This window comes from Chelonoidis abingdonii, chromosome 11 (assembly GCF_003597395.2).
Source record: "Chelonoidis abingdonii isolate Lonesome George chromosome 11, CheloAbing_2.0, whole genome shotgun sequence".
In the NCBI taxonomy this organism is placed as follows: Eukaryota; Metazoa; Chordata; order Testudines; family Testudinidae; genus Chelonoidis; species Chelonoidis abingdonii.
The window spans coordinates 23,805,327-23,829,883 of record NC_133779.1 but is presented as its reverse complement, the minus strand read 5'-3'; the positions used below and the strand labels follow the sequence as shown (position 1 = coordinate 23,829,883).

The window sequence follows — 24,557 nt, the reverse complement described above, 5'->3', positions numbered from 1 at the left end:
GGTCGCCCTTCTCTGGAGGGAATCCTGATGTCCTTTGTACGCAACTCCTGGTTCTATGTGACAGTTGTATGGAGTGTGGTGGTCTCTCTCTTCGGCCAGCAAGTCCATCAGCCCCCAAGGGTGGGGAAGATACCGGGTGACTCTTCACAGTTAGGCTAAATTGAAGTGCAAGATCGAACTGAGGGCGGTTTGTCTCCTCATAAGATTATAATCCATCCATTGTTGGGCCTGCTGGAGGTGCTATCCTAATTGTTACAACCCTCATCCGCTAGATGCGCTGTGCTGACACTCAGCCATGGCACAGGCGCGTCGGGCGGTTAGCTAGGCACTATCCCCTCTTGAATCTGTCCCTCACTTTCAACCAATTTTACATTGAGCTTGCTAGCAAGCCGCTGAGGCAGCACATTTGTATGTTTCCCATGCATTAGCAGAGCCGATTCTTAGAGTCTACCTGCAGCTTTCCCCCTATTAATGGGACAGTATTGCTCATCCCCAGTGTGTTCCATTTCAAGGCTGGTTCGCAGGTTGTGCTGAGGCAGATGTATTTGTCTTTTTATTCATTCCCTATTGAAATCTATTGTCAATATAACGGAAGAGGAGGGAGCGGACTGGGAATAAATGTATATCATTCGCCTCTGCGACACCCAACAAATGGGTGGAGTCAGGCCCCGATACCATCAGTCGCATGTGGTGGAAATTTCCAGAGGCAGGTATAAATATGCAGGCAAGAATCAGTCTAGAGATAACGAGTTTAGAGAAACTGCTGAACTTCAGGCCTAGTGACAGCAATGGAGGAGGAGGTAATCCCGCCGACTCACCCCATTTTGTTGCGGTGTCGCAGAGGCTGAAATGATACATTTATCCCAGTCCTGCTCCTCCTCTTCGTTATATTGAAATAGATTTTCAATAAGGGAAATGATAAAAAGAAAAATACCTGCTGCCCAGCACAACCTGGACCAGCCTGAGAACAACTGGGGATGAGACAATCTGTCACCAAAGGGGGAACTTGGTGACTCTAAGAATCGCTCTGCTAATGCAGGGAAAATACAAATGTGCTGCTCAGGGCTTGTCTCAAGTATGAAAATTGTTGATTAGGACAGATCAAAGGGGAAGGTGCTAGCTAACCCCGACCCCTGTGCCTGGGCTATGTCAGCACAGCGCATCTAGCGGGGTGTTTACATTAGGATAGCTACCTCCAGCAGGCCAACTCCATGGAAAATCCTAGAGGAGACAAAGCCTCAGTCGATTTGCACTCAATTTAGCTACTTGAAGTCACCCCTATTTCCCACCCTTGGGGCTGATGGACATTTCTGGGAAGAGAGACACACACTCCCATGACAACTCACATTAGAAAGGAGTTGGTAGAAAGGACCTCAGGATTCACTCCAGAGAAGGGCGACCTGCTAAAAGAAAAGCAGGCAACTCACCTGGGAGAGCTGATAGAACAGGGTGATGCAAATAGCCCTAAAAAGTCACTGTGTGGGAATTAGCAAATGTCTTCAAAAAAATCTTTTCTTTGCCCTACACAAAGTTTTTATGATGTGTCTCCATTCTGTGAAATCGCTGATGCCCACAGTAACTCCTCACTTAACGTTGTCCTGAAGTTGTTTCATTGTTATGCTGCCGATCAATTAGCGAACATGCTTGTTTAAAGTTGCCCAGTGCTCCATTATAACGTTGTTTAGCAGCAACCTCCTTTGTCTACTGCTTGCAGAAAGAGCAGCCGTTGGAGCTGGTCAGGGCTTGGAACCAGGGTGGGCCGGCAGCCCCCCCTTCAAATCCCCTAAGTTCCTTGTGCGGCAGCCGCCCAGCTGGCTATCAATTGCCGGGGAGTTCAGCTGTCCCTCTCCGCACTGCCATGTGCTGCGCATGCACTCTGCCTTGGAGCTGCTCCCGGGAGCCTCCTGCTTGCTGTGCAGAGGTGGGGAGTGGGGGGAGGACTGCTAATGTCAGTGTGTCCCCCTTCCCCCGCTCCTGTACCCCATCTCCACAGAGCAGAGGGGGGGACATGACAGGGCTCAGGACAGAGAAAGCTGGCAGCAGCTGCTCTCTCAACTTGCTGATCTACTTAAAAAGGCAGTGTACCTAGAGTGGGCTCAGTGTACTTTAAGGAGTAATGTGCTTCTCTCACACACACACACACGGTGTGTGTCTCTGTCTCTCTCTGCTAGGCTGTGTCTCCTCCCTCCATTCATGCTGCCTTGTAGAGCATGAGGCTACATTAATAACAATGTATTGTTACTGAGGGCTCACCCCAGTGCTAGTTCATCATTTAGAAGTAAGGCATTCCCTGGGAAATATCCCACCCTCTGACTTCACCACCTCAACCAAGCTTCACAATCTTCACTGCTACGTACAGTATTAAATTGTTTGTTTAAAACTTATACTATGTCTGTATATTATATATATATATATAGCAACTGAATAGCGTAGTGGTTAAGAGCGCCGCCCTTTGATACGGGAGACTGCCCTTTGATACGAGAGACCGGCGTTCAAATCCCGGTTGGTACCCAACTTTCCAGTAGGGGTCCTAGGGCAAAAAGACCCCCTGACGCTTCACCTGCCTACCTCAAATATGAGAGTGACACGAACTAGGAGAGTCATGCCGGCTCGGACCAGCTAGTTACCCAACGCTTCAACATAGTAAAGAGGAAGCTGCTCTCACAGCTTGAGATAGACCAACTCCACATTACATCCCAGACTCAAGAAGACCTGAAAGAACAAGTGGATGTGCAGCCCACACCTGAAGCTGAAACTTCACTGCCACCCCCTCCATTGCAGAGCACAGCAGCTGATATGAGGCATAAGATCATGGAGAAACTAGCTACAGTCAATCCTCGAGACCGATTACCAAGGCTCAGTGGAGAAGTACCATCAGATAGTATGTTAGAAGATGCCAATAGAGCCCTCATGACAATCCCTACTACCACCATAACTCAAACCAATGAAACTGGTATACGCTACAGCCTCTGTAATCCTGGAGATGCTTGGCTACACGATCAAGAAGAACAACAGTATGTACCCACCCTGGAAAATGAGGTTGGAGGATAAGATCAAGGCGACTCGGAGAGAAGTTAGTCAGCTGGTGGAACTACAGAAGGGTGTAGAGATTAAGGATAAGACTCGGCTACTGAAAAAATACAAGGGCCTGACTCCATCTGAAGCCCTAGAGACTGCTAAACAAAGGCTCACAGCACTGGCTACCAGGCTAAGGAGATACACTAGAGAAGCAGAGGCCAAAAAAGTAAATGCCCTGTTCTCCAAAGAACCATCCAAGGTGTACTCCCAACTGCAGTGCAACAACACAATAACAGCAGAGCCACCAGCAGCAAAAACTGAACAGTACTGGAAGAACATATGGGAGAAAGAGAAGACTCATAACACCAGTGCAAAGTGGCTGCAGGACCTGAGAACAGAGCACAGCAATCTCCCAGAACAGAAACCAGTCACCATCACAGTAGAAGACATCCAGCAGCGCGGTCAAGAAACATGAAGAGCTGGACAGCACCTGGACCAGACATGATCCACACCTACTGGCTAAAGAAACTAACAGCAGTGCATGAACGCCTAGCAGCACAGCACAGATGAAACAGCTGCTAGCAGCAGGCTCCCACCCAAACTGGCTAACACAAGAAGGACAGTGCTGATCATGAAAGACCCCTGCAAGGGACAGAACCGTCCAACTACCGGCCAATAACCTGCCTCCCCACAACATGGAAAGTCCTATCAGGCATCATAGCTGCCAAGCTACAGGACCACATGGGCCGTACATGAGCACAGCTCAGAAGGGCATTGGGAACAACACCAGAGGCTCAAAACACCAGTTGCTCATAGATAGAGCAGTCGCCCAAGACTCAAGGTCTAGACAGACCAATCTGAGCACAGCCTGGATTGACTACAGGAAAGCCTACGACTCAATGCCGCACACGTGGATCTGTGAATGTCTGGCGCTATATACAAAGTCAACAGGACACTAAGGACCTTCCTCAAGAACTCAATGGGACTATGGAAGACAACACTAGAAGTCAACTCAAGGCAGCTTGCACAAGTGGCCATCAAGTGCGGCATATACCAAGGTGATGCACTGTCCCCGCTGCTGTTCTGCATAGGCTTAAACCCCCTCAGCCAGATAATCACAAGGACTGGATACGGGTACAGGTTCAGGAGTGGAACTACCATCAGCCACCTCCTCTACATGGATGACATCAAGCTGTATGCTAAGAATGAACGAGACATCGACTCGCTAATCCACCTGACGCGGATCTACAGTGAGGATATCGGGATGTCATTCGGACTGGAGAAGTGTGGCCGGATGGTAGTGAAGAGAGGGAAGGTAGTCAAGACTGATGGGGTGGAACTACCAGCGGGCCACATAGCAGACATACAGACCAGCTACAAGTACCTTGGCGTCCCGCAGTCACATGGAAAACCACGATGAGGAGGCAAGGAAGACAGCAACATCCAAGTATCACCAAAGGATAAGACAGGTCCTGAAGAGCCAGCTCAGTGGGAAGAACAAGATCCACGCCATCAACGGATACGCCCTGCCGTCATCAGATACCCTGCCGGTATAGTGAGCTGGCCAAAGGAGGACATGGAGGCTGCCGATGTGAAACCCGGAAGCTCCTCACAATGCACGGAGGTTTCCACCCCAAGTCCAACACCCAGAGACTGTATACCAGCCGGAAAGAAGGCGGGCGGGGCTTGGTGAGCGTCAAAGGCCACCCTAGTCCTGGATGAAACCCGGAACATCCAGGAGTACATCAGTAAGATGGCCCCCAAAGATGAGCTGCTGAGAGAATGCCTGAGGCAGCAGCAGACATGGGAGGAAGACCAAGCAGAAGAAGTGCCATGGCAAGACAAGACCCTTCATGGGATGTACCATCGACAGATAGCTGAGGTGGCTGACATTGGGAAATCCTACCAGTGGCTGGAAAGGGCTGGACTAAAAGACAGCACTGAGGCACTGATTCATAGCAGCACAGGAACAGGCACTGAGCACCAGATCCATTGAAGCAGGGTCTACCACACTAGAGAGGACCCAAGGTGCAGACTGTGCAGAGAGGCCCTCAGAGACAGTCCAACACATAGTGGCAGGATGTAAGATGCAGGCAGGAACAGCATACACTGAACGGCACAACCAAGTGGCTGGCATTGTGTACAGGAACATCTGCACAGCGTATGGCCTAAGACCTCCCAAGACAGATGGGAGATTCCCACAGAAGGTTGTGGAGAATAGCAGGGCCTAAGATTCTGTGGGACTTCCAGATCCAGACGGATTTCGACAGGCAGGTACTGGCCAACAACCAGACATCGTGGTAATAGACAAGGACCAGAAGACAGCGCGTGGTGATAGATATAGCAGTGCCAAGTGACAGCAACATCAGGAAGAAGGAATATGAGAAGCTGGAAGAAGTACCAGGGCCTGAAAGAGGAACTAGAGAGGATGTGGAAAGTTGAAGGCAAAGTAGGTCCCAGTGGGTGGTAGGAGCACTCGGGGCTGTGACTCCTAAGCTGGCGTGAGTGGCTCAAGTCAGATCCCAGGAAAACATCAGAGCTCTCTGTCCAGAAGACACCACCTCAACGTGCAGTGCTAGGAACAGCTAAGATACTGCGCAGTGGTTACCCTCAACCCTCAACTCCCAGGCCTCTGCGTAGAGGACCCACCGGAGCAAATTCCACCAGGAACAGACACAAATACGCACAACCATTTAGATAGGAGTGCAACCGAACGGAGACATTTTCTATTGTTTCTATCTTTTTCTCAGCTACTATAATGGTATGTATTTAATAACATGTACTAAGTCCTCTTTCTTGCTCAGCATCGGACCAAAAAAAAAAATTTCCTACCCTGGAACCGTACCACACACGTCACCCCGATCCACCATTTCACACATAATTCTTATCAGGCGAGACCAAATTAGAACATTCATCTGAAATGTTTTCCTGCAGCTTGACAGTAGCATTCATTTATCAAAGAAACAGACACATAGACAATACTAGCAAGGACGTAAGTACATGGTACATAAGGTGATGCCCGACACTATGTGAGCTCCAGATCTAAACCTTTTTCCTGGCAACTCACTAGCATTCACAGCTCGCTCTGCAGTGATGGTATGGATCCTCATGATGAATGAGAATTGAGACTTGAGCCTCTGATCGTGAACGTTCTTTCCCTAACGAGCTTCACCCAGGCAGCGCGTATAGCGGTCGCTCTCCTGCGCGCTGTGTGGATTCTCCGTCCGACTCGAAATCCAGTAAGCCCCTAGGTAGCTCCATAGGGTGAACTGTTTTCCCGGGCGAACTCGACAGACTACTCATAGGGGCGGCTTCTCTGTGGTGGACCGCTGCCGTGTATGATTATTGGGAAAGGTCTGATTTGAAAAAGTGGAACCTTTTCCTGCACTCACAACCGACTCATACGGTCTCTTGTCTCCTGTGTGGCTCCTCTGATGTCTAGTAAGGGATGAGCTCAGAGTGAAGCTTCTTGCCGCACTCGCAGCAACTCGCTTAGGGTCTCTCATACTGTGTGGCTGGTTCGATGTTTAGTAAAGGTTTGATTTCTCACTGAAACTGTTTCCCGCACAATTCAAACTATCCATGATAGGGTCTCTCTCCCGTGTGGCTTGTGTCTGGCATGTTCACAAATTTTTAGATTGTCTCAATGAATTGTATTCCTGCACTCAGAGACATTCGTAAGGGGCGTCTCTCCGCCGTGTGGGATCTTCTCATGTTTAAATAGGGTTGAGCTCCTGACGAAACGTTTGCCCGCACTCACCACATGTATAGGGGCGCTCTTTCCCGTGTGGATCTTCTCAATGTTTAAATAGGGTTGAGCTCTGCGAGTAAGTCGTTTCCCACACACTCACAGCAGGTATAGGGTCGCTCTCCTGTGTGGATTCTCTGATGGAATAGTAAGCCCTGTGCTCACAGTGAACTGTTTCCCAGCACTCACAGCACTCATCAGGGTGCGCTCTCCTTCGCCTGTGGGATCCTCAGATGTCTTACGTAAGGGATAGAGTTTCTGAGTGAAGCTTTTCCCCGCACTCGTAGCACTCATAGGGTCTCTCTCATTGTTTGTGGTGCTCTGTCTGGATGCGCTGATAAGGGTTTGATTTCTCACCATGAAACTGTTTTCCCGCACTCCTACAGCATAGATTGTGTAAGAAGGCTTTCTCTCCCGTGTGTGTGGATCCGCTGATGTCTAATGAGGATGGAGATCAGAGTGAAGTGTTTCCCACACTCAGTGCATGTGTTTTTTCTCTCTCCTACAGGCATTCTCTGCTGGGCTCTGATTTCCTTCGAGTTCTGGTGAGTCCCCTGACAATTAATGGATTTGCCCACCTTCTCCCTGGGCTGGATTCCCTGCTGCCTCTCTGGCCTGTGCTGACTCTCACAGGCTTTTCCCTGCACACGACGCCTGGATACATTCCCTTGGGATCCTTGTGATAATCCCCTGTGTGCTTCCACTTGCTCAGCATCTTCCTGCTCAGGATTCAGCTCCTTGTTCACACTCACCATCCCAGCACCTCCTAGGGCAGAGAGATAAATGTCAGAAACAGGGGTAGAAAAGGGGAAATCAAACCAAAATTAGAGCTCGAGAGACAGAAAAAACTCCTCTCCTTAGAGGACAGAGGAGGAGAACAATTCTTCCTCCAAATCCCCTCAGGTAGGGAGCTGCTGCCAAGTGTCAGTGAGGATGGGTAGGAAGCCATGAGCGATAGCTGCCCATAGGGTACAAGGACTCCTGAGGATACTCCTGAATTCTGAGAGCTCCCAAGGCCTTTTTAGGGAGTCCCAGCTCTTTCCTTCAGGCACTGAGAGTTTTTTAATTGGTTTAATGATCTCTCACCTGCACAGGCAGCTCTCAGGATCTCTCCTTCCTCAGAGCCTTGGAGATCCAGGACCCACAGCTCCTCCCCTTGTTCCAGCTGGGAAATCACATCAGGTTTGGAAACAGGAAACCCTGCACAGGGGATAGAAAACAAGAGAGATCAGGGCAGTTCATGGGACATTTTTCCTAAAGAAGAGTCTATCGGTTTTAACGCAGCCCATTTTAAAGCTGTCATATCCCGGGGACAGGTCCCCAGGTGTTCCAAGGTGCAGGACACTCTGCGTATGAGGGATTTAACTATCCCTATCTCTGCTGGGAACACACTCAGCCAGACACTCCTCAGCAAGGGGCTCCTAAAACACAGAGACATGTTCCAGGAAGTAAAAACTCCAGCCAGAGGGGAAGTCACCCTGGATCTGCTTCTTAAGCAGAAGGAGAACCCCAGAGACAATGGGAGAGTTGTAGGAAAGCCAGGACTGGTGAGCACAGGCTGGTGGGATTCAGCGCAGTGAGGGAAAGGAGAGATGGGGCGTGTCACTGAATGTCGTATCTCAGGGCTTGTCTACACTTGAGACACTGCGACTGTCCTGCTGTAGCGAGTCAGTGTAGACAAGGGGTCGCCAACCTTTCAGAAGTGCTGTGCCGAGTCTTCATTTATTCACTCTCATTTAAGGTTTCGTGTGCCAGTGATACATGTTAATGTTTTTAGAAGGTCTCTTTCTAGAAGTCTATAATATATAACTAAACTAGTGTTGTATGTAAAGTTAATAAAGTTTCAAAATATTTAAGAAGCTTCATTTAAAATTACTATAAATGCAGAGCCCCCCAGACTGGTGGCCAGGACCTGGGCAGTGTTAGTGCCACTGAAAATCACGTCGCGTGCCGCCTTCGGCACCTGTGCCATAGGTTGCCTACCCCGGTGTAGACACTCGCTACAGCAATGAGAAAAGTTCTCCCATGAGCATAGGTCATCCACCTCCACAAGAGGCAGTAGCTAGCTCGACGGAAGCATTATTTTCTGTTTAAAGACTAACCACTCTAACTACCCTAAATGCTACATGTTTTTTCAGATTGTCTTGAAATTTGCTGGGCAAATTTTTCACAGGCATTCAGGGAAGGGTTATTGGTCCAAACATGGGGTGATTTGTTAAAGAGGTTCCTAAAATATAGCCCTCACCCCCACACACCCTATGCAGCTTTTTACAAAATCATCTTGCTCTTGAAACTTTTTTTGCATACAACTGGGGCTGAAACTATGGTTCTCATCATCCCCCGACCGATCTCAGTCACTTGGCATTTCATGCAGTTAGTACATAGCACCCTCTGCCGCTTTGGGAAACCATTACTGAAAAAGTTCATACTGGTAGGATTTGGAATTTCAGAGCAGCACAGGTCAAACTGGTGAGTTGATGACATGGAAATACATACGTGCAGCAAGACTAAGTCCCTGTTAACTGCTAGAGGGTTTCCCGCAATCTGCTGTCACAGTAAAGTGTTGGCTCAAGGAGATGTGCTGTGGCCATTGAACCTGAATTCATCATCACGTCATGTTCCCATGACACCTCTGGTGTTTAGGGCAGTAATGCAGCTCCTCCACTCCTGTCTGTTTCTGGCAAGTCTTTCAGTGGTTCCCCAGCTATGCCCCAGGTTTCTCAGCTCAGCTTCCACAGCTCTTCACCATGTTGTTTTTAGGCAGCCTTGTTTTCTCTTGCTTTCAGATGTCCATCTTAATGCTATCCTGGTGATGGAATCAGTTTCCATCCAAAGCACATGGCTAATCCATCTCCAGTGTCTCCTGGCAATGACGGTGCTCATATCCTCTTGGCTGCACTGTGCGAATAGGTCTTGGTTTGAGATTGTTGTGGGCCAAAAGATACGGAGGATTTTTCTGAGGCAGGTTGTACAGAATGAAAACAGTTTGGACACGTCATGCTTTCTCATTCGCCAGCATTCTGCACTATAAAGTAGTGTTCGAAGTACACAGCTGATAAATCTTGAGTTTGGTTTTGGTGTTGTATTCTGATGATTTCAAGACTGTATTGAAGCTCTGGAAGGTGCCCCTGGCTTTACTGATTCTGTTCCAGACGTCCTGGCTTGTTCCATCGTCCTGGCTGATGGTGCTGCCCAAGCGTATGAATGTTTCTACATTGGCGAGAACATGATCCTCTATCCATATTGGTGATGGTGAGGCAATGTTAAAGGTCATAATATCGGTCTGATTGCAGTTGATTTTCAATCCAATTTGCTGGCAGAAAGTGTTGAGTTGTTTTTTCTTGTATATAGTGTTGGATATGTGATAGGAGAGCAAGTTCATCTGCGAAGTCCAGGTCTTCAAGGGATGAGAAGGGTGTCCAGTTAATGCCTCTTAGCATGTCTCTGTTGTACGCCGCATTACAAAGTCAATGGCAGTGCTGAAGAGGGTTCATAGATTCAAGGACTGGAAGGGACCTCGAGAGGTCATCGAGTCCAGTCCCCTGCCCTCATGGCAGGACCCAATACTGTCTAGACCACCCCTGATAGACATTTATCTAACTTACTCTTAAATATCTCCAGAGATGGAGATTCCACAACCTCCCTAGGCAATTTATTCCAGTGTTTAACCACCCTGACAGTTAGGAACTTTTTCCTAATGTCCAACCTAAATCTCCCTTGCTGCAGTTTAAGCCCATTGCTTCTTGTTCTATCATTAGAGGCTAAGGTGAACAAGTTTTCTCCCTCCTCCTGATGACACCCTTTTAGATACCTGAAAACTGCTATCATGTCCCCTCTCAGTCTTCTCTTTTCCAAACTAAATAAACCCAATTCTTTCAGCCTTCCTTCATAGGTCATGTTCTCAAGACCTTTAATCATTCTTGTTGCTCTTCTCTGGACCCTCTCCAATTTCTCCACATCTTTCTTGAAATGCGGTGCCCAGAACTGGACACAATACTCCAGTTGAGGCCTAACCAGCGCAGAGTAGAGCGGAAGAATGACTTCTCGTGTCTTGTTTACAACACACCTGTTAATGCATCCCAGAATCACGTTTGCTTTTTTTGCAACAGTATCACACTGTTGACTCATATTTAGCTTGTGGTCCACTATGACCCCTAGATCTCTTTCTGCCATACTCCTTCCTAGACAGTCTCTTCCCATTCTGTATGTGTGAAACTGATTGTTCCTTCCTAAGTGGAGCACTTTGCATTTGTCTTTATTGAACTTCATCCGGTTTACCTCAGACCATTTCTCCAATTTGTCCAGGTTATTTTGAATTATGTCCCTGTCCTCCAAAGCAGTTGCAATCCCTCCCAGTTTGGTATCGTCTGCAAACTTAATAAGAGTGCTTTGTATGCCAATATCTAAGTAGTTGATGAAACACCCCGACATACTCCTGTTCTGACTTCAAAACTGAGCTCACTGTGATCAATCCTGCATGTGAAATTAGAATAGATGCTTTTGATAAAGTTGATTATACAAAATGTGCCATAGGCCGGTCCTGTGAATGCTATCAAAAGCATTCTCAAAGTCTAAGAAGTTTATGTAGAGGCACCATTTCCATTCTAAGCATTGTTCTATTATGTTTTGTTGAGCGAAGATCTGGTCTGTGCATGCATGCCCTTTTCAAAAACCGCCGTGCTCTTTTCTGAGAACGCTCTCAACTGCCTCTGATGTATGCTGGACTACGATCTTACACAATACCTTGCTTGGCACAGATAAAATTGTGATATCATGCCAGTTATTACAATCACTGAGAGCTCCTTTCTTTGGTATCTTCACTATAACCCCATTGGTCCACTCCTCTGGCACTTTTTCCCTTTCCCAGGCTGATGTGAACAGAGGGGCCAGGATAGATGCCGCTAACTCAGGATTTACCTTGAACTATTGTGCCTTCAAGTTATCCCTGCCAGGAGCTTTCCCATTTTTAAAGGATTTGACGCCTTGAATGATCTCTTGCTTTGTTGGGGTGTCTGTGCTGATATCAAGATCATCTTCTGCCTCTGGGATGTTTGCTTCCTCTATAGGTGGATACCTGTTCAGCAATTCTTTGAAATGCTCCGTCCAGTGCATTTCTTGTTCTTTTTCTGTTGTCAGTCGGTGACCTTCTGTGTCCCTGATGAGAGTGTTTGTTGGTATCTGCCATTTAACACTGGTAAGATTTTGTAGATGGTTCCTTGTTCTCCACGAGCAGTTGCCTCCTCGCCTTGTTTTGCTAGATTATCAATATAATGTTGTTTGTTCGCATTCACAGGGCGTTTGATCTCCCAGTGTGCCTTGCTATACTGCTTATGGTATTTGTCCTTTAGCTTCTGGGATTTTATGTCTAAAACTTTTTTCTTCAGGGCTCGTCTGCTTTCTATGGTGTTCCATGTGCTGGGTGTAATCCACTCATTTCTTCTCTTCTGCCTCTGGTTTAGACAGGCTTCGCTGCGCTGTTCATAGATTGTTGTTACTTTGTCCCACTTTGTGTTAATCTCCTCATCTGCATTCTCCTCCTCTTCATCAATGTCTGCAAGTGCCCGGAACCTGTTCTTTCACTACAGAATGAAGGCTTTCTATAGTTCAAGGGACTTTGGCTTGTCAACATCATAATGTCTACGTCCCTTGTTTGGTGGACCCATACTTCTCAGTTTTAGCTTGATGGAGGCTGTCACAAGGTGGTGGTCGCTGCCAATATCTTCTCTCCGTCTCACTTTAACACCTGTCAATGAGTGGTGTTAAAGTGAGACGGAGAGCATTGACATTGGTCAATCTGGTTCTTACCTCTGCCATTTGGAGAACACCATGTCAGACAGTGAATTTCACAATGCTGAAATGGGGTTCCGCCGATGACTAGATCATTCATATTGCAGAAAATCAACAAGCCTCTCCGTTTTCATTCATCATGCCACACCCATGTCTTCCCATGGCTCTGGCACTGTTTGTGTTCTCCTTACTGACCTTGCATTCAGGTCTCCCATGATGATAGTTAGGTCGTGGCGTGGTACTCTCTCTAACTCTGCCTGCAGTATAAGGTAGATCCTTTGCTTCTTCATCAGGGTGATGTTATTGTATTTCCCTTTCAGTCTGGCTCTCCTAATTCTGCTGCTGATGGACTTCCACTCAAGCAGGGACCGCTCCACTCCCTTCTTCAAAAGGATGGCAACACTGTTATTGTGTTGTCCATCATCCTGTCCAGAATACAGCAAAGTTTCTAATGAGGCTGTTGTTAATCTTCCTGATCCCATCCATCTGCTCTCACTGACACCCAGGATACGTAAGCTGTAGCGTCTCATCTCTGCTGGGACCTGAACTAGCTTCTGTGTTTCGTACATTGTCTATACATTCCAAAAAACAAGTCTGGTTTTTGTCTTGGTGTTGAACACTTCAGTCTTCATGCCAGTGGCTTCCTTTCGGCTTTCACCACTGGAAGTCATACGGGTGTTTGACTCCTGAAGGACATCGCACACAGTAAAGCAGGGATTCTCAGGCCACATCTAGACTACGCGTCGTATCGGCGCGTTAATATCGATTGCTCTGGGATCGATATATCGTGTCTAATCTAGACGGGATATATCGATCCCTGAGCGCGCTTATATCGATTCCGGAACTCCACCAACCCCAACGGAGTTCCGGAATCGACATGGCGAGCCGCGGACATCGATCCCGCGCGGTGAAGACGGGTGAGTAAATCGATTTTAGATATTCGACTTCAGCTACATTATTCACGTAGCTGAAATTGCGTATCTAAAATCGATTTTATCCCGTAGCGTAGACCAGCCCTTAAACTTCATTGCAACACGTCCCCCTTCTGACAATAAAAATTACTACACGGCCCCAGGAAGAGGGACTGAAGCTAGAGCCCACCGGTGCCCTACCACCCCAGGCAAGGGGAGGGAGGGAGCAAAGTTCAAGTCCCACTCTCCTGGATAGGTGGATGTGACAAAACCCAAGCCCAAGGGTCTCAGCCCCATGTAGGGGCCTGTAACCTGAGCCCTGCTGCCCAGGGCTGAAGCCAAAGCTCAAGCCCCATTCTCCAGGGCTGAAGTCTTTGGGCTTCGGCCCCAGGTGGCAGGCTCAGGCTTTTCAGCCCGACCCCAGCAAGTCTAAGTACCAGCCCTGGCGACCCCATTAAAACCAGGTCGCAACTTGCTTTGGGGTCCCGACCCACAGTTTGAGAACTGCTGCACTGCAGGTCCATTTCTCAGCCGCTGTTTCCGTAACATATTTTAATTTTTACGGGACAGGGTTGTTCGCCATGTGCCTAACTCCAGCTTGGAGGGCCAGGATGTCAATTTTATCTGGCCAGGTTCACTCTGCATTGTGGGCTGTGGAAGCCACGCCTACCAAGCCCTAGTGGGCATGCTCCAAATGTAGCAGGAGTATAAACGGGAGCAGCTCAGCTCAGTCTGGGCTGACAGCTGAAGAGGAAGGACAGTCACTGCAGGCTCCAGACCCGGAAGCACCAGAGGCTCTGACAGCAGGAGCAAGGGCCACCAAGATCTAGGCGGAGACCCAGACACCAGCACAGTAGCCCAGGGGGATGCCGGCTGCAGGGCTGAGAACAGTCAGCGTGTTGCACTTGACTCCCCGCTGATTCAGTGGCAGAGACCTTTGCCACAAACAGGGCCCTGGGCTGGTAGCTGGTGGAGCACGGAGGGCCTGGGTCCCCCTACCCTGGCCACCACCCACCCCTAGATGGCAGTCCATTGTCCTTGACTTTGGCCACTAGGCCTTTCCACGCTGAGTAATCTAATTTATCCTAACCACTACGCCATTCCACTGTGAGGATCAGGGCAACCCAAATGACTCTGGCCATTAGGCCTTTCTGCCCTATGGATAAGGGCAATCCTATAGACTCTGACCATTAGGACTTATAACTCTGGGACCTAGAACAGTGCAGTGAACTTTTTTGTGGACTGGGAACAGCCCCTTGCATGAAAAGAGGATGGGGTGTGAAAAAAAATCACACTGCTCACCAACATAGCTATGTTGGGGAAAGCTCTAGGGTAGACTGTTATAGTGGCAAAAACAAAAAACAAACAAACCACACATTCCAAAAATCAATGTAATTAAATACCCATAAACTACATTCGTGCAGAGTACATGCCACATCTAAAACACCACCTCATCTCTGCCCCTTCCATAACCCTGGGGTTGACACTAGCCACTGGAAACGGTTCAGTAAGGCTGGTACAAAGGTTTAAAAAGTACCAGGGGAAGTGGAGAGTTCTTCATTCCAGGAAGTCTTCCAGTCAAGACTGGATGCCTTTCTGGAAGATGATTTAGTCAAACACAACGTATACAGCTCAACACAATGGTAACTGGATGAAATTCTGTGGCCTGTGTTAAAGAAGATGTCAGACTAGATGAACTAACAGTCCTTTCTGGCCATAAAAACCTAGAACAGTTACAAAGAAAGACTAAAAGAGCGTGCCATTGTTTCTGCTGTGTTCCACAGATGGGGAATACCAGCATTTATCGGCAACCCCTCCAGCTGTGTACACTGCATCAGCGTAGCTGTAATTTGTTGCTGGATGGATTACTGGGAGCAGCTTGGCAGAGCTGTGATAGGAAGGGAGGTGCGTGTGGAACTTGGGGGACCCAGTCTGCCCCATTTCCGTGCTAAGGGTTGTAGGTTGTGTCAGTGAAGGCTCACAAGGGCGTGTTCTTGTCACGGAGATTGTCTGCAGTCTGGTGGCATATGTGTTGCTTGTTTCCAGGGTTCAGCGAGGGCTACGTGAAGTCAGTGACTCAGAAGAAATCCTAAGGAACAGGGTAAAGGGGTGATCTCACTTTGCAAGTCTTAGCTGGTTTGTGTGGAATAGGCTCAGAGTCTGAGTGCCAGCCAGGGGTCGGAGGCTTCTCATCTTTACACTGGACCTAATTTCAAGTTTTGCCTTAGCAAATTGAAGTCGTTAGTCTTTGTGCTGAACTGCCCCTGTGCCCTGTTCCCAGAGTGTTCTGTAGCGGAGAGGGCAGAGTGTTATTATGTGGGTCACTGGCTTGTTGGGGTGATGCTGAAATAGAGCAGAGTAGAGGTTGCATTGTGGGGATGCCATGGAACTTAGATCTGCATTTCCCCTTCTAAGAACCGAGGGGACGGGAATCCTTACCCAGCGAGGTCACGTTCTCATAGTTCTCCTGCATGACTTCTCTGTAGAGGGCTTTCTGGGTGGGGTCCAGGAGAGTCCCTTCTTCCCTGGTGAAATACACAGCCACCTCTTCGAAGGTCACCGGCCCCTGAAAGAGCAAGAGTCCAACACTCAGTACCTGCTGCCCCAGTCACAGCCCCATTATTCAACAGGGAAAGGAGCCAAACAGATGGAAGCTCTGGGTAGCTTGCAGTCAACAGAGTCCTACCCGCACACCGCTCGTAAGAGCAGCCATACTGGGTCAGACCAAAGGTCGATCTAGCCCAGTATCCTGTCTTCCGACAGTGGCCAATGCCAGGTGCCGCAGAGGGACCGAATAGGGCACGTAATCATCAAGTGACCCATCCCCTGTCGCCCATTCCCAGCTTCTGGCAAACAGAGGCTAGGGACACGATTCCTGCCCATCCTAGGTAATAGCCATTGAGAGACCTAGCCTGCAGGAACTTATCAAGTATTACAGCATCCAGAAAACATGAGGGTGAGGGCACGAAGAGAGAGCCCCTTCTCTTTCAGCAGATCCATCACACTCCTACTAGTCTGAGACTGATACAGGTGATGGAGTCCCTAGCAGGGTCCAGGGAGAGGTCCCTGGTAGAATCATGGAAGATTGGTGTTGGAAGAGACCTCAGGAGGTCAACTAGTCTAACTACCTGCTCAAAGCAGAACTAACCCCAACTAAATCATCCCAGATAGAGCTTTGTCAAGCTGGGCCTTGAAAACCTCTAAGGATAGAATTTCCACCACCTCCCTAGGTAACCCATTCCCATGCCTTACCACCCTCCTAGTGAAATAGTTTTTCCTAATATCCAACCTAGACCTCCCCCACTGCAACTTGAGACCATTGTTCCTTGTTCTGTCATCACTGAAAACAGCCGAGCTCCATTCTCTTTGGAACCCCCCTTCAGGTAGTTGAAAGCAGCTATCAAATCCCCCCTCATTCTTCTCTTCTGCAGACTAAACAATCCCAGTTCCCTCAGCCTCTCCTCATAAGTCATGTGCTCCAGCCCCCTGATCATTTTCACTGCCCTTTGCTGACTCTCTCCAATTTCTCCACATCCCTTCTGGCCCAAAAACTGGATGCATAACTCCAGATGTGGCCTCACCAGTCGCAAACAGAGGGGAATAATCACTTCCCTTGATCTGCTGGCAACGCTCCTACTAACGCAGACCAAATGCCATTAGCCTTCTTGGCAACAAGGGCACACTGTTGACTCATATCCAGCTTCTCATCCCCTGTAATCCCCAGGTCCTTTTCTCCAAAATTACCGCTTAGCCAGCTGGTCCCAGCCTGTGGCAGTGCATGGGATTCTTCCATCCAAGTACATGACTCTGCACTTGTCTGTGCGTTGAACCTCATGTGATTTCTTTTGGCCCAATCTCCAATTTGTCTAGTTACCTGGATCCTATCCCTACCCTCCAGCGTATCTACCACTCCTCCCAGTTTAGTGTCATCTGCAAACTTGCTGAGGGTGCAATGCATCCCATCATCCAGATCATTAATGAAGATATGAACAAAACCGGACCCAGGACCGGCCTTGGGGCCTCCGCTTGAAACCGGCTGTCAACTAGACATGGAGCCGTTGATCACTACCCGTTGATCCCAATGATCTAGTCAGCTTTGTTCCACTTTATAGTCCATTCATCCAATCTATACTACTTTAACTTGCTGGCAAGAATACTGCAGGGGACTGTACATAAAAGCTTTGCTAAAATTAAGGTATATCACGCCCACCTCTTTCCCATATCCACAGAACCAGTTTTCTCATCATAGAAGGCAATAGGGCAGCAGTCTAAGAGCTGACCTTGTCTGTGAACACCAAGGCAAAAAGAGCATTGAGTACTTCAGCTTTTTCACATCATCTGTCACTAGTTTGCCTTCACCATTAGTAAAGGTCTCACTCTTTCCCCTGACCACCTTCTTGTTGCTAACATACCTATAGAAACCCTTCTTGTTACCCTTCACATCCCTTGCTAGCTGCAACTCCAGTTGTGCTTTGGCCTTCCTGATTACCCCCTTGCATGCTTGAGCAATATTTTTATACTCCTCCTAGTCATGTGTCCAAGTTCTACTTCTTATAAGCTTTTCTTTTGTGTTTAAGCTCACAAAACATTTCTCTGTTAAGCCAAACTGGTCGCCTGTCATATTTGCTATTCTTTCTGCACATGGAATGGTTTGTTCTTGCAACCTCAGTAAGGCTTCTTTAAAATACAGCCAGCTTCCTGGATTTCTTTCCCTCAAATTAGCTTCCCAGGGGATCCTGCCCATCAGTTCCCTGAGGAGTCAAAGTCTGCTTCTCTGAAGTCCAGGGTCCATATTCTGCTGCTCTCCTTTCTCCGTTTGTAAAGATCCTAAACGTGACCATCTCATGGTCACTGCTGCCAGTGCCCCCACTTCTACTTCCTCTACCAATCTTCCCTGTTTGTGAGCAGCAGGTGAAGAGGAGCACAGGCCCTCATTGGTTCCTCCAGCACTTGCACCAGGAAAGTTTCCCCAACACTCTCCAAAAACTTCCTGGATTGTCTGTGCACTGCTGTATTGCTCTTCCAGCAGATGTCAGGGTGATTGAAGTCCCACATGAGAACCAGGGCCTGTGATCTGGAAACTTCTGCTAGTTGTCCGAAGAAAGCCTCTTCTATCTCATCCTCCTGGTCTGGTGGTCTACGGCAGACACCTACCACGACATCACCATGACATGGGTAAGAAGCCCAACAACCTCCTCATTCTGAAGAGCTGGATGTGAAGGGAGGGGGATCTCCCCTAAGCCTGACTGGTGGGTGCCCCCTTTATATCTCACAGCAGCTGCTGGTTAGTCGGATCAGGCTCCAGCACTAGGAGTCTGGCCACTTTTCCTAGCCCCATCTAGGTGGACTGTTTCCTCTTCCACAAATTAGGGCATTTCCACCTCCAAACCTCAAGGGTCTATTCCTAGAATCTAGGCCACTTATTAAACAACTCCCAGCAGGTTTGCCACACCCAGTCCTCCTCCCTTTCTCCACCCTGTGCATTTCCTGCCCCGCTCCAACCTCCAGACCAGACTTTGCAAACCTTCCCAACTCCTGTGTATTTGCTGTCCCTCTCCCTCCTGCAGGAACACACCAGCAAACCCCCCAATAATCCCTACCTGAACTTGCTCCTCTGCAGCCATTTCTCTCCCCTGTCCTGTGGGAGGACGGGATGAGCTGGAGCGAGATGTGAGCATCATTCTGCAGCCTGGCAGAGCGAGAAGGGCAGTTGTGAAATGAATTAAAGCCTGTTCTGAAACCTCCACATCAGAATTCCCCCAGGTCCTCTCCTTGCAGGTGGACATCCTAGATTCTGTCACACTGGGAAAACACTTAATAGGGGATAATGAGAGGGAAGTGGCACAGACAGGGAAACGGTGGGTGGAGGATGAAGCTTCCACTGAGGCAGGCTAGCTCCCTGCCTCACCTTTCCAGCCCCAGGCCTCGCCCCCTCCACTTCATCCCATCTCTCCTCTCCTCGGGAGGGACACAGCTGGCAGGGACACAGCTGGCAGGGAGTCTCGTGGGGGAGGGTGAATGAGGAGGGACCCAGCAGGCGGGCGAGAAGTGCCCGAGAGGGAGGCCTGGTGGGGGAGAGGGGTGGTGAGGAGGGACCTGGAAGGAGGGGGCCTCTGGTGAGAGGGGGAGACGAGGACGGACCCGGCACGGGAGGGGGAAGTGAGGCAGGACTCAGCGGGCTGGGAGGGGTCTTGCAGGGAAGGGAGGTGAGGAGGGATCCGCAGTGCAGGTGGGCGAGGAGTACCCGGTCAGGAGGGGGCATTTGGTGGGGGAGAGGAGGGACCTGGTGGGGTGACGAGGGACCCGAAAGGCTGGGAAAGAAGCGGGGGTATCTAGCAAGGGTAGGGGGGATGCGGAGGGACCTGGCAGGTGGAGAGGGGGGGTCTCATAGGGAAGGGGGTGAGGAGGACCTGGGAAGTGGGGTGAGCAGGACCTGGCTTGTGGGAGGGAGTTCTCACCAGGAAAGGGGGTGAGGAGGGACCCAGCAGGTGGGCAGGGGTCTCTCGGGGGAAGGGGAGTGAGCCAGCACCCAGCAGGGGCTGGGGGCGGTGTGTCTCTCAGGGAAGGGGGGTGAGAGACGACCCAGGGCCGGCTGGGGGGGTCTGGTGGGGGAAGGGGGAGGGACCCAGCGGGTGGGGAGCTGGGGGAGGTGTCGAAGGAACCTGGCTGAGACGGGGGGAGGAGATGGAGAGCAGCCTGTGGGCAGGGGGGTCTCTTAGGGAAGGGGGGACCCAGCAAGTGGGGAGAGTCTCCACCAGGAACGTGGGTGAGTGAGGAGTGACTCTGTGGCGGGGGGGAGTCTGATGGAGAGGCCAGGCGAAGAGGGACCAGAGGCCAGGGAGGAATCTGGCGGGGGACAGGGGGTTTGAGGGGGAGGGGGATGGAGGAGGTACCCGGCCAGGAGGTCTGCGGTCGCGGGCTGGGGGGGGGGCGATCCCACAGGCAAGGGGGGCGAGGGAGAGCCCAGCCAGGGGGGATCCGGTGGGGGGGGGCGATCCAGCAGGAAGGGAGGAAGGGGAACCCGGCCAGGGGGTCGGGCAGGGAGGAACCCAGCGGGGCGGGTCTGGCGGGGTGCAATCCCGCGGGGAGGGGGGCGTGGGGGAACCCGGGGGTCTAGCAAGGCGAGGGGGGATGCGGAGGGCTGGCAGGTGAGAGGGGGGGTCTCATAGGGAAGGGGTGAGGAGGACGCTGGAAGTGGGGGTGAGCAGGACCTGTGCTGTGGGACAGGGAGCTCTCACCAGGAAAGGGGGTGAGAGGGACCCAGCAGTGGCAGGGCTCTCGGGGAAGGGGAGTGAGCCAAGCACCCGCAGGCTGGGGGCGGTTGTCTTCAGGGAAGGGGGCGTGGGAGGACGGACCCAGGGCCGGCTGGGGGGGGTCGCTGGGGGAAGGGGGGAGGAGCCCAGCGGTGTTGGGGGAGCTGGAGGTGTCGAAGGAACCTGGCTGAGCCGAGGGGAGGAGATGGAGAGCCAGCCTGTGGGCAGGGGGTCTCTTAGGGAGGGGGGACCCAGCAGTGGGGGGTCTCCACCCAGGAACGTGGGTGAAGTGAGGAGTGACTCTGTGGCGGGGGGGGTCTGATGGAGAGGCCAGGCGAGACGGACCAGAGCAGGGGAGGAATTGGCGGGGGACAGCGGGGTTGAGGGGAGGGTGGAATGAGGAGGTACTCCGCCAGGAGGTCTGGCTGGGGGCGATCCAACAGGCAAGGGGGGCGAGGGAGAGCCACCAGGGGGATCCGGTGGGGAGGGGGCATCCAGCAGGAAGGGAGGCAAGGGGACCCGGCCAGGGGGGTCGGGCAGGGAGGAACCCAGCGGAGGCGGGTCTGGCGGAATCCGCGGAGGGGGGCGTGGGGAACCCGGCCAGGGTTGGCTGGGGGGCGTATCCCCCAGGGGAGGGGTGAGAGGAACCCGGGAGGGGGGCGCATCCTGCAGGGAGGGGCGAGTGGGGCGCGGGGAAACCCGGTGGGCAGGTCTGGCGGTGGGGCGATCTGCTGGGAGAGGGGGCGAAGGAGGAACCGGGGGAGGGGGGGCGATCCTTGCAGGGAGGGCGAGGAGGACCCGGGGGAGGGGGCGATCCCGCAGGGGAGGGGGCGAGGGGAACCCGTGGCAGGTCTGGCGGGGGGGCGATCCTGCAGCGGGAGGGGGCGCAGGAGGACCCGTGGGTGGGGGGTCTGGAGGGGGCGATCCCCAGAGGAGGGGGGCGCGAGGAGGACCCGGTTGGGCAGGTCTGGCGGGCGGGGCGATCCTGCAGGGAGGCACTTGGGAGGGAGGACCGTGGGTGGGGGTTTGAGGGGCGATCCCGCAGGAGGAGGGACCGTGGGGAGGTCTGGCGGGGGGGCGATCCTGCCAGGAGGGGGCCGAGGGGGGAGGAAACCCGTGGGTGGGGTCGGAGGGGGGCGATCGCAGGAGGGGCGGGAGACCGGTGGGTGGGTTACTGGCGGGGGCAGCGGGGGAGACCCCAGGAGGGGGGCGGGGCGGTCCCAAGATGGCCTCACCGCGCGGCGGGCTCGGAATGGGCGAGCAGGGACGGAAGAGGGTATCCCGAGCCCGGGTTGGGTCCGGGTCTCAGCGCCCAGGCGAGCGGGTTCCCACGTTTGGGGAATCGCAGGGGTGAGACCCCGCCAGGTCAGTCCCTGCCTTTAATTCCCTCGTTACTTGTTCAAAACCAGGCAGTCCTGCCTAGGCAAAAGTGATTAAACAGGCTTGTCCTAATCAAAGAATGTGCATCGGTCTCCCTGCACATGTAAGCAGCAAACAGACCCATCCAGTCAGCAGGGGGAGGAGATTGCAGGAGACTGAACAATTTGGGTTTCTTGCCAGATCCTGGGCCTTGGTCAGGGTTATCTTACACTTCTGTGGGAACTGAGAAAAATGAGGACTGAGTGTGGCATTTTATGCCCTTCCTTATGGTAAGAGTATGGCTTTCTACCATATTTGATCCATTATGCTGGTTATAACAAGATCCATAACTGCTTTTTGTGGCCTTTGTGGGTATCCAGAATTAAGTGTCAAGCATTAATATTCATGATTTGCATCACTTATTTCTTAATAATTCTTATTGATCAATGCGGTCTAACTGCTTAGCTGCTGCATGGCAACTGAGTTGCTAATGCCCCCTCCCCTCACCTGCTCCCCTCTTGCAGAATCCTGTGGGGTACTATCCCTGGTTGCAATCACTCGTTTGCTTCCAAAAATGAGCGTAAAAAATATCTGATCTGGGATTATCTCTATTTTGCTAAATCCCAGCCTTTAGCATAACTACTCCCACAAAGCCTGAAATTAATAGAATAAGCCCTTAATTGTAGCAAGTTTAATAAGCCATTCACTTATGTTCACCTATTTGCCCTCCCCACCCCGCAAGTTCCAAGCTAATGAGTGATGCACCCCTACCAATCTTACATTCCCATAATGTCATTTTACCCCTAGCAAGCATAAAATCACTCAGGATACACGAGGCAGGTCATAGGTCTTAAAATCAGGCCGGGGTCAATCCCTGGCACCTATCTATGCGCTGTGTCTTTACAGCAAGAATAGTTGTGTTATTTACATCATGATGGCCAATTCAAGCTAGCTAAGTCCAAGGAAAATTCTAGGGCAGAGGTGCTCAAACTGTGTGAGCTCCATTCAGGTGGTCTGCGGATAGTTCCCTCTCAGGTGTGTGCCTGGGTGGCCGAACAGAACAGAATGAAGGGCCACCCACCTAATTAGTGGACAGGTGTGGCTCCATGAATTCGGTGCCTGGACCCTGGAGAAGACGCACATGTAAGAAGAGGCGGTGGCCTTGGGAAGAATGGGGGGGAAAGTTGGAGGGGGAAGTGAGAAGATAGGATGGGGGGAATTTGGGACGTGCAGGGCTGCAGCAGCTAGAGAAAGGCGACTTCCCCCAGCTCCAGGGCTGTGGCTGATGCGGAGAGACCCTCCTCCTTCCCAGCCCCAGCTCAGGGGCTGCCGCAGCGGGGGAGAGAGGGCACATTGGAAAGGTAAGACTACTGATACTAAAATATGAGTTGTGTGCTTTTATCTGTAGAACAAAAAAGCATTAATTATTTTTGGTTTTTTTATATAGCACTTTTATCCAAAGCGCTTTCCAGTAGTTAGCTAATGGTAAAAACAAAATTTGGAAAGATCATCAAGTGGTCTGCCGAGACCCCCAGCAATTTTCAAGTGGTCTGTGGAAAAAGAAGTTTGAGAACCACTGGCCATGGGGACACGAGGCCCATGTAGATTTAGCTACTTGAGGTCACCCCCCTCTCTTCCGTCTGGGGCTGATGGACACCTTTGGCAGATGGGGCATACACACACTTCCAAGACTCAAAGGACAATGGAATTGAGAGACAGGACCACAGGATTCACCCAGAAAAGGGCAAACTGCAAAAGCAGGCAACTTGCCTAGGGGAGCTGAGAGACCAAATAGCTTAAAGGTCAATATATGGGAATTAATACAAGTCTTAGAGGACCAAAAAAAAACAACCCCCACCCCCCCGCCTTTTGCCAGGGTTTTCGCAGTGTTGATCTCCTTTGCAGATTCTCTGATGATAAACAAGGGCCGAGCTCTGATGGAAAGTTTTCCCACACTCGGCGCATATATAGGGACCCTTGCCTATATAGATCCTCTGATGTCTAATCAGGTTTGACCGCCGAGCGAAGGTTTTCCCGCACTGATAGCATTCGTAGGGTCTCTCTCCCGTATGGATTCGCTGGTGCATAATAAGGTTGGAGCTCCGAGTGAAGTTTTCCCCACACTCCCGGCACTCGTAGGGCGTCTCTCCCGTGTGGGTTCTCCGATGCGTAACAAGGGCTGAGCTGTTGCTGAAGCTTTTCCCGCACTCACCGCATTCGTAGGGTCTCTCCCCTGTGTGGATTCTCTGATGCTTAATAAGGCCAGAGCGGCAACTGAAGGTTTTCCCACACTCAGTGCATGTGTTGTTTCTCTCTCCTGTGGGGAGTCTCTGCTGGGCTGTGGCTTCCTTGAGGTCCTTGTGAATTCCCTGACAGTTAATGGATTTATCCCCGTTTTCCCCTGGCTGGTTTCTCTCCAGCCTCTCTGGCCTGCGCTGACTCTCACCGGCTTTTCCCTGCTCATGGCTTCTGAACAGGCTC

The 24,557-nt window shown here is 51.0% G+C and overlaps 3 protein-coding genes across 5 annotated transcripts in view; 1 reads left to right on the top strand and 2 right to left on the bottom strand.

The window, feature by feature from the left end:
- Positions 1-24,557, top strand: part of LOC116816480 (uncharacterized) — a 560,774-nt gene that overhangs the window by 486,407 nt on the left and 49,810 nt on the right. The window lies entirely within an intron of this gene.
- Positions 7,147-19,247, bottom strand: LOC116826597 (zinc finger protein 620-like). Its single transcript, XM_032783418.2, has 4 exons — positions 19,065-19,247; positions 15,904-16,030; positions 7,853-7,966; positions 7,147-7,532 (listed from the first exon to the last, which is right to left on the bottom strand). The coding sequence occupies exons 1-4, from the start codon at positions 19,143-19,145 to the stop codon at positions 7,147-7,149; spliced, it is 708 nt and encodes a 235-aa protein (XP_032639309.2). The 5' UTR covers positions 19,146-19,247.
- The window catches only part of LOC116826596 (uncharacterized), a 4,268-nt gene continuing 3,616 nt past the window's right edge, over positions 23,906-24,557 (bottom strand). The window contains exon 2 of the mRNA XM_032783417.2: positions 23,906-24,554. Within this exon, the coding sequence (XP_032639308.2) occupies positions 23,906-24,554 (649 nt within the window). The remainder of the gene's footprint in view (positions 24,555-24,557) is intronic.